The sequence below is a fragment of the Brassica oleracea genome, chromosome C1 (genome assembly GCF_000695525.1).
Source record: "Brassica oleracea var. oleracea cultivar TO1000 chromosome C1, BOL, whole genome shotgun sequence".
NCBI classification, from domain to species: domain Eukaryota; kingdom Viridiplantae; phylum Streptophyta; class Magnoliopsida; order Brassicales; family Brassicaceae; genus Brassica; species Brassica oleracea.
The window spans coordinates 31,224,038-31,233,376 of NC_027748.1; the positions used below are offsets into that span (position 1 = coordinate 31,224,038).

The 9,339-nt window shown below is 45.0% G+C and overlaps 2 protein-coding genes across 2 annotated transcripts; both read right to left on the minus strand.

The window, feature by feature from the left end:
* Window positions 1–1,540: 1,540 nt before the first annotated feature.
* Window positions 1,541–2,362, minus strand: LOC106337481. Its single transcript, XM_013776596.1, has 2 exons — window positions 2,097–2,362; window positions 1,541–1,988 (listed from the first exon to the last, which is right to left on the minus strand). The coding sequence occupies exons 1-2, from the start codon at window positions 2,360–2,362 to the stop codon at window positions 1,541–1,543; spliced, it is 714 nt and encodes a 237-aa protein (XP_013632050.1).
* A 5,495-nt stretch (window positions 2,363–7,857) lies between these two features.
* LOC106337492 (SMY2 homolog 2-like) lies at window positions 7,858–9,069 on the minus strand. The gene has a single exon (XM_013776605.1). It carries the CDS (start codon window positions 9,067–9,069, stop codon window positions 7,858–7,860), a length of 1,212 nt encoding a protein of 403 aa, XP_013632059.1.
* Between the last annotated feature and the right edge of the window lie 270 nt (window positions 9,070–9,339).

The following is a 9,339-nucleotide window of genomic DNA, read 5'->3' on the forward strand; positions in this document are numbered from 1 at the left end:
CTCATGGGGCTAGGCATTTGATCTCGGGTGATGTAGATCCAATCTAATGGTGGCAATGTATCAATCAAACACTTTCCTTATGCCTAGACACTAAGCTAAACAAGCTCTATCTCTAGATGAATGTTCTTTTGGTAAAGCAACTCAAACATCTAATCTCTTAGGTTGAATGTTACTAAAGCAAACATGGAGAACAAGTCCAATAGCAATCTTAACTCCTTTAGCAACTAATCTCTTAGGTAAAGCAAGCTAAAAACATTGAAGAGTTGGTTCAGGCATTTCATCATACACCTTGTGGGTGTGAAATGCCTAGAGATCTATTTTAGTATGATCATGACTAAAATAGCATTGAGAACCCTCAACAAGCAAGGAAACAAGTAAATCTAACATTAAACACCCAAGATCTTCTCTAATCACCCTTAATCACTCTAGCCCATGAATCCAAGATTAGTCTACTCACTAATAGACATGAATAACCCCAAAACCATGGATGATTCAAGGTTAAACATGATTACAGAGCAAGATAATCAAGCAAAGATAAGAAATTATGATCAAGATTAGATCTTTGATTTCATAGATAATAAGATGATCCCCAACTTTGGGATTACAAGAGTATTTATATGTCCTTGATAAACCTAATGACTTACTTTAAAAAGTCTAAAATGCCCTTAAAAATGTCTAAAATCGACTGAGTAAAAGACGCGATCCAGGTAGAAATCACGGGGGACAACCCGAGTTGGTTTCCCCGCGTTGGACCGTCGAGCAGCTCCGTTTCATGCGCGCGGGTAATGGAACTCGCGGCCTTCACCCCGCGTCAATCATCGTTGCGTCTTTTTGGTTCGTGCGTGCGGGTAAGGGAACCCGCGGCCTTCACCCCGCATCAGACCGTCAACACTGTCTCTCTCTATGCACGCGAGACACGATCCCGCATTGCTCGACCCTGCGTGGAAGCTTCGGAATCGCCATCGGGAGTCGTCGCATCAGTCTCCGCGTGGCCGTGCCGTCTCTTCGTCGCAGTCCGGATCGAGGCTCACCGTCGGGATTCAGATCCGGCGAAGAGAAGCTCGTGAGCTCCTCCTCGGTGTCGTGCTCTCAGATCGTGGCTTCCTTCTCCGCAGGCTCGCCACGTCGTCAAACTCCGGATCGGCGAAGAGGAAGCTCTCGATCCTCTCCAATGGTGGTTTCTTCCATTTTGCACAGCAGGTCCTCGAACTTTTGGTTCGTTACAAAAGAGCCCACAACTTTGTAAATTGCAGAAACATCCTTACTTTAGCCCCTTAACTTTTGATTGTGCACTTTAACCCCACCGAATTTCTGCATTTGCAACCTCGGTCCCTGGATTCTCGCCTTCTTTCATTGCTGACCGAAAAGTATTTGACTTGCAACAATAACCTTCCAATGTTGCCCAAAACTTCTAAATGTGCATTCCAACCCTTATGATATGCAAATGAGTATGCAAATGCAACATAAAGACCTAAATGCAACCTAAAATAATCATAATAAGCTAAAATATAAATCTAAAACTCATTAAAATTATGAGATATCAGTTTGGTACAAAGCCTCTTAGGGCTTGCTTAGCTAAACCATCTTCAATCACAAGGTTTTCACGATGGCAGACTCGAAAGGAAATTTCATCAAAATACGACGAGAGTAGATGAATATCAGATAGGATCCCATGGATTTCAGAGAAATATGAGGATCCTTTGATCGCAGATACCAGTTGCAGAGAGTCGGACTCAAAGGTCACCTTCCTCAGCTGTAGGTCGATAGCTTGCTCTATCGCCGAACGCATTGCTAGTCCCTCCGCCACGAGAGACGAGATCACAAGCGCACAAGTAACACTGTGAGAGGAAAATCTCTCATTCCGAACATCGCTGAAGGTCCATGCGAGACCCGCAGCTTTAAGTTCCTTCTTCCAAGCCGCATCAGATCGGCAAATGACTTCGGTTCTTGGGGGTCGGGGGGTCTGTGGCTTCTTGCATCTGGGGGTACTAATAGGTTGGGTTTCCTTCCATTCTTTTGCATCACAGATGGCTTTTGTAATCGTTTCCTAAGCTGTGAATTCTCGTTTTTGAAACACGAGGAGATTCCTTGTAGACCAGATAGAAGCGATGATCCATGGAGCAAGATGGCAATCACTAAGGCCAATAGGAGGGAGGACAGCAGCATTCAAAGCCCTTCTCCAACCCATCTCAAAGGAGGGTACTTGTAAAGCATCGAGGTCTCCTGCATAAGGTGCCAATTTCCATACCTTCTGTGCATAGGGGCAATGGTAGAATAGGTGTAAAATTGATTCAGGACACTCACACCTGATACATTTAGCACTAGGAAGGATTTGTCTTGCAACCAGGAGTTCTCTCCCCATTTGCTCGGTTTGATAGACCTGATAGATTCAGAGATAAGAGGGAAGTGATGATTAGTTTTCCCTTCATCCCAATCCCGTGACTATGCTTAGAGTAGTTCAGCAACTTTCAAACTTGACTCGAGTTCAGGTATAGGTCCCATTGGGGCACCGGAGAGATCAGATAACCAGGAGTCTTGCCACGCTAGTGCACTCTGGCCATCACCAATGGCCCAACCAAGATGTTATTTAAGCAGATCTCGTCCTATTAATATCCCCCTCCAGCCATGGGAACATGCTGCTGGGGGTTGTACGGTGAGGAAGTCTTGGTCATGAAAGTATTTCCCAGCAAGTACCCGAGCTAGAAGACATGAGGGCGAGGTCAGAATGCGCCAGCTAACTTTGGCCAGGAGGGCATCATTGAAGCTTTGTATGTCACGAAATCCCAAGCCTCCATCGCTTTTAGATTTCACCATTGTGTTCCATGCTACTAGAGCCATACCACGATCTCCTGCCTTTGGATCCCACCAGAAATGTGTCAGAGCAGATTGGATCCTTTTACAAAGGGATTGTGGCAGTTTAAAGCATTGCATAGTATGGTTTGGTATAGCTTCTAGTACAGACTTTAGGAGAGTAATCTTGCCCACAGGAGATAAATATCTTGTAGCGTATCTAACCGTCCTTTGTCGGATTCTGTCCACAATGGAAGTAAACAGGTCTCGTACTGAGCCTTGGTTTAAAATATGTTTTTCTTCAGACAAACTAAGCTGGGCCAGCTTTCGGTTTCAAACGGTTTACCACTCCAGCTCCAGGCCTGTTCAGCTCGGTAACCCGTTGCTATAGCACGACGAAGTCATCCGGATTTATCGATAGATGTTTTTGCAAGGAGCATGATAGTCTGTTGTTTTTTTTTTGGTAAGAATGATTGTCTATTGTTTGATAAACCAGAGGCGTTCGTTGTAAGTCAGAGAAAAAGTTTTCCTCACACGAGAGGAATCGAGAAAATTTTGATGACTTGGTGATTCTGTAGCTAAGGCAAAAATGATTTCGTTAGCTTTAATTAATCAAGCCATGCGTATTTTCTTAATAGTCTCCTAATTAATCTAGCTACGAAACTCGGTTTCGGTCTTTACATAAACCCTCAGTGTATGTAAAGCTTATGTTAAACTTAAATCACACGACACCTAAAGTTATATAAAGAAAAAAGAATTGACTAAATTTGATCACTATTGTTAAATCTGATAACTGAAGAAGGCTATCAAGTTGGGTAGGCCCCGTTTAATAGTCTGTTGAATCGCGTAAGTGATGCGTGACTTGTTTTTAAATAAGCTCTTGCGCTCATTCGTCTTGTTATTATGTTTTCTTTTAATCTTGTAAGCTCGTCTCGATCTGTGAGAGAGCTGGATTGATCTTGTAACCGTAAACTACAATGGATATAGTAAATTGATTGAGAGGAGCATGCCTAGATGCCAACTGTCACATTCGGTTAACTCGAACTAGTAAACATCTCTGTTCATATCGTGTGAGGGGTGTGATTCGTTTCTGGGTTTCTTTGATTTGAGCAAGATTCACTATATCCTTAAAATTCCTTGTCTTTGTAGCATCTTCTTAAATGAGATTCTTGTGAATCATTGTCTCCAAGCTCGGTCATGGTATAGCGAACTGAAATATAGACCTTGAACTTTCAAATCTATTAAAAGTTAATATACATAGATATATGTATCTTAATTATTATTTTTTTGATAAAATGTGAATTTTATTTACCAAAAACTGGAACGGTTTAAATACAGATGCTCGGCGGAGCTATGGAGTTATTAGAAGACCCAAAAAAAAGTAGAAAAAGCCTAATAATAACAGGAGAAGAGGCCAAGAAGAAGCTCTACTCAAAAGCGAACCATTGAGATAGGAGATTCTTGAATATGTTGTTGTTGAGGCGAGCAAGGATTGAGTTCATGATACTCCTGTCGATTAGTTTGAAGACGGAGCCTACCGGAGATGCAACAAGTGTGTGCAGCCGACTGTTCCTTTCTTTCCAAATGTGGTAGATCACGGTTTGAACAACCAGTCGCTTTAATGTGAGACTGAATGATCCAGTCCCTGCTAGTAACCACTCAATCATATCTGGCCAGTCGAGGAAGCTTTGATTCCTCCCAAGCCGATGGAGAACTAGTCGCCAAACCATGGAGCTGTATAGGCAGTGAATGAACAGGTGAGTTCTTGATTCCACTGCAGACCCATAAATGCAGCAGAGGGAGGGAGCATTGGTACCCCATCTCGCTGTTCTTTCTCTTATAGGGAGCCTGTTAAGGTGTGCAACCAAAAAGGTGAAGGCGTGCTTGGGGATATGTCCTTTGTACCATATAGCCTTTGCCCATCGCTGAGGGGGAGCTGCAGGATGGAGCTTCTCCCACGTAAGTTTTGTTGAGAACGAAGTAGTAGTAGATCCCTCTACAGACCACCAGTAGGAGTCAGAGTCTCCATTACTCGTTGGCGCAGTTATACTTAGCAGCGTGTTCCTGACTTCTGCAAGAGCAGGGTTCCTGGTCCGATGAGAAGGAAGTATCCATCCATCAGAGGAAGAGCCCGCAACTACATTAGCGTTGACAGGAATACCGGTGAGGATAGGGCCTGCCGCCCCCACAAAATCAATAAGGGGACCCAGCTTATTCCAGTGATCATACCAGTAGCTTATCATGTGCCCATTGCCAACATTAGATCGCATGAATCTCTTTGCTAGCGGTCTCAGAGCTAGAAGAGCTTTCCATATCCAGGAGTGGTGGCTGGCTGCCTCAGTATTCCAGAAGCTTACATTTTGCAGTCTTGTCGAGTGGTTCCAGGCAACCCACAATGAGTCTCTCTTTGCAAAGAGCATCCAGATTTGCCTTAGGTTGAGAGTTTTGTTCCAGGTCCAGAAGTTCCTCAGACCAAGACCCCCTTCGGCTTTGGGGAGGCACACATTCACCCATGACACTTTACTACATGCCTTCTTCTCAATGTCGCTATTCCACAGAAACCTATTGCACATTTTCTCAATAGTCTTGAGACAAAATTTGGGCAGAATGAAAGAGGACAGCCAGAAGTTTACTGTGCTGTAAATAACCGAGGAGATCAACTGCAGTCTGCATGCAAAAGAAAGAGTCTTAGTTGCCCAGTGGTTGAACCGCGAAGCAATCTTGTCTATCAGCTGAGAATAGTCGGATTTTCGAAACTTTCGGTGAAGGAGGGGAAATCCAAAGTAGCGGAAAGGGAAGGTGCCGTTGACAAACCCAAAGGCTCTGGTTTCCTCTGTTTCAGATTCATCCAGGCCCGCAGTGTACACAACAGACTTCTCAGTATTCATTTCGAGACCAGAGAGATGCTTAAAGGAGCTCAGGACCAAGTCTATACCCAGCAGTGAGGAGGGTTTGCCGTCATAGAAGATCATCAAGTCATCAGCAAAAGCAAGGCTTGAGATCTTTACGTCGCTCGCTTTGGGGTGGAAACCGATTGATCCATCAGCAAATTTGTTCTCAAGAAGCCGAGCAAGAACCTCCATAGCAATCACAAAGAGAGAAGGAGAGAGAGGGTCTACCTGGCTAAGACCTTTTGTGCCTTTGAAGTAACCACATAGGGATCCGTTGACGTTTATTGAGAAGCTGGTGGACGTAATGCACTGTTTTATCCAGTTCACAAACTTAGGAGGGATGTTCGCTGCTACCGAGACTTCTAGGATGAAGTTCCAGCCTACTGAGTCAAAGGCATTCCTAAGGTCTACTTTCAATACCCCTCTGGCTGAAACACACTGTTGGCCAAATCCTTGGAGAAGCTCAGTCGCTAGAAGGACGTTTTCGATGAGGAGTCTTCCTTGAACAAAGGCTGATTGAGATGGAGATATTCATTGAGGGATGATCTGCTCAAGCCGTCTAGCCAAAATCTTAGAGATGACCTTGTATATCGCATTGCAGCAGGAGATCGGGCGAAATTCAGTGAGCTTGTCTGCGTTGGCCTTCTTGGGGACCAATGTTACAGCAGTGCTATTCCATTGGCTTAGTAATCTGCCTGAGGTAAGGAACTCCTGAACAGCTTCAATCAGACTTGGTCCTATAATGCTCCATGTCTTTTTGAAGAATTCAGAGGTGTAGCCGTCTGGACCAGGCGACTTATTTGGTGGTAAAGCGAAAAACTCAGCCTTAATATCAACTTCTGTAACTTGAGCTTCCAAGCTCTGCTGCATCGTGCTGTCACATCTGAAACTGGTGAGGGATCTGATGTGATCAATTTGCTCCTGGTCAAGGGAATGAGAAATAGCTCCAAATAAGTCTTTGAAGAACGCCACACAATGAGTTTGGAGTTCGTCTAGGTTCTCAATCCTTCTTCCTGTCTTATCGATAAGGTAGTGGATTTCGTTCATAGACCTCCTTGCTGTCATCATTCTGTGGAAGAAAGCAGAGTTGTACTCTCCACACTTTAGTCATTGGACCCTGGATTTTTGGCACAAAAACCTTTCCTCAGCAAGCGCTAAGTCGTACCAGATTTTGTGAGCTTCCTTTTCTAATTCAGCAAGGTGAGATGATGGGGAGGCTAACAAATCATTCTGACATGTCTTGAGATGTTGAGCGGCTTGGGCGACTCTTTTTCCAGACCCGAGTAATTTTCTTTGTTGAAGCTACGAATGGTTCCTTTGAGGAATTTTAGCTTCTTTGCGAGAATAAACATAGCAGTTCCTTGGTAAACCAGTCTATCCCAGGTTGCTCTGATTGTTTCCAAAAACTCAGCGTGGAACATCAGGAAATTTGACATTTTGAAGGGTTTATTTTTTCCTCCCGATTGGTTCCCTATGTTGACACAGCTTGGGCAGTGTCTGAGAATTCCATACTTCCAAAAGTACCATACAATAGAGGGAAGGACAAGAGCCAATTGTCGTTAAAAAGGATCCTGTTAATCTTCTTTGCTAGAGGGTTTCTCTCCTAATTATTCCACCAAGTGTAGTGTTGACCTCGGAAAGGCAGGTCAGAGATATTGCAGCTGAGCAAGAAGCTACAAAATTCTTCCATCCCTCTAGTGATTCGAGATCCTCCAAAAGAGGCGTCAATGGGGTCAAGAGCTTGGTTGAAGTCTCCAAGAAGGATCCATGGCGTATCAGAGACCAATGGGTTAGCAGCTAAGTCCTCAATCTCCTGCCATAGTCTTCTCCTTCCATATCGACAGTTTACTGCATAGATGAACGTGACAGCAAACTCGACAGGGTTGTGAGGAAGCCGGACCACACATGTTATAGCTTGGCCAGACTTAGAGATGACAGTCACCTCCACAGCAGGATTCCAAACCACCCAGATACGCCCCAACACAGCAAATTCATAGGTACACACATACTTCCATCCTAAGAAAGAAGTGTGTAAAATTTTTTGAGACCGGTGCTCCTTCACCCTGGTCTCTATAATACTACCAAAAAGAGCCTTAGAAAGTCTAAAAAATTTCCTAAAATTTCTCCGCCACTGAATTATTAAACTCTCTTATGTTCCAGCAGAAGGTGTCTATCATCAGAGATTGCGAGATTTGGAGCGTTTGCTCCTAGAAAGCTCTTTTTCCCTCTGGGGTTTTAGAGCCATAGCAGCTTGCCTTTCCTTCTTCTTTTGTTGCTTCCGTGTTTTCTTCGAGGTAACTTGTGAGAAACCGGAATCATCAGAGCTCAGACTTTCCGAGGACTCGCCTTCTTCATCAGAACTTGACTTCTCTTGTTCTTCTTCAGAAGAGTTCTCCTCAGGCTCGCTATCAGCAGAGAGTTGAGATTCAACATCAGAATCTTGTTCTTCCGCCGGGTTTGCGACAACAGTTTCCTTTTCATTGGATGTGATGTCACCAATCGCATCCAAACCAATGTCGATAACAATGTTTCCCTCAGAGGTATCCTCCTTGCTAGCTTGCTCAGTTGAGGGTTTGGGGTGCTTCGCTTTCTTTTTCTTTTTCTTCTTTTTCTTTTCCTCCTCACCCTTCGATGTCTCAGATGTTTTGGATCTTGGGCAATCCTCTAGCTTGTGGCCTGAAGACTGACAAGTAGGACACGTGATGGGGGCAGTAGGCCAGCTCTTTATGTTGTGTCCCACTCCCTTACAGTGCTCACATGTAGGCGGTAACCACGGGCTGGAGACTTCCACACGTTCAACATGTCCAGAATCGAACCTCACGTTTATTGCTTCTGGCAGAGGCTTAGAGGGGTCGATGATGGTGAAAACCCGAGCCACTTCCAATTTTGTCATGTTTGCAGTAGCTGGGTGAAGGAAGAGGGGGTCCCCTAGAGCACCAACGATATGCTCGAGACCTTCTTCCGAGTAGAACTGCGGAGGGACATTGTGAAAGTCAAGCCACACAGGAACAGAAGTGAGTTCGGGGATTTCCGGCTGGAGTCCTGGTTTCCACTTAGCAACAAACATGGGTTGGTTATCAATATGCCACATTCCTTGCACAATGACTTTCTGCCAAGTTATTGGGCAAGGAATTTTTATCAAGAACGCCTTTTTCAAAAGCTTAGAAACAGTGATGTTCCTTAGCTTACTACTCCATATACCATTAGTGATGGCGTGCAAATCTCCCGGGGAAGGGGCTTTGCCATGGAACTGAGCAATAATGAAAGATTCCCATATGTGCTCGCTCTTCTCGATAACAGAGTTGGGAATGGAGACGCAGATTTCTCCAGATTCCAGAAGGAAGGATTCACCTTTGCACTTCATTTTCCTGTTTGATCCCTCCGCCATAGCAGACCAAGAGGCCTTTGACAGGGGAGTGGATCTGGGGGGAGGGAAGCAGTTTCCGCCGAAGCTGAGGGATTTGCGGCTGGCAGCGGAGGGAACTGGAGGGGTTCATCGAGGGCGATCTCAACCGGTGGAGTATGAGAGGAGGGAGGGGTTTCGAGGGGCGGCTGGGAAGAGATGTTGTGAGGGTTTTGGGTGGTGGGAGGGGGAGGCGGAGGGGGATGGTTTGAGCGGGTGTGGTTTGCGGGGGGAGGCGGAGGTGGGGGGTTGGAG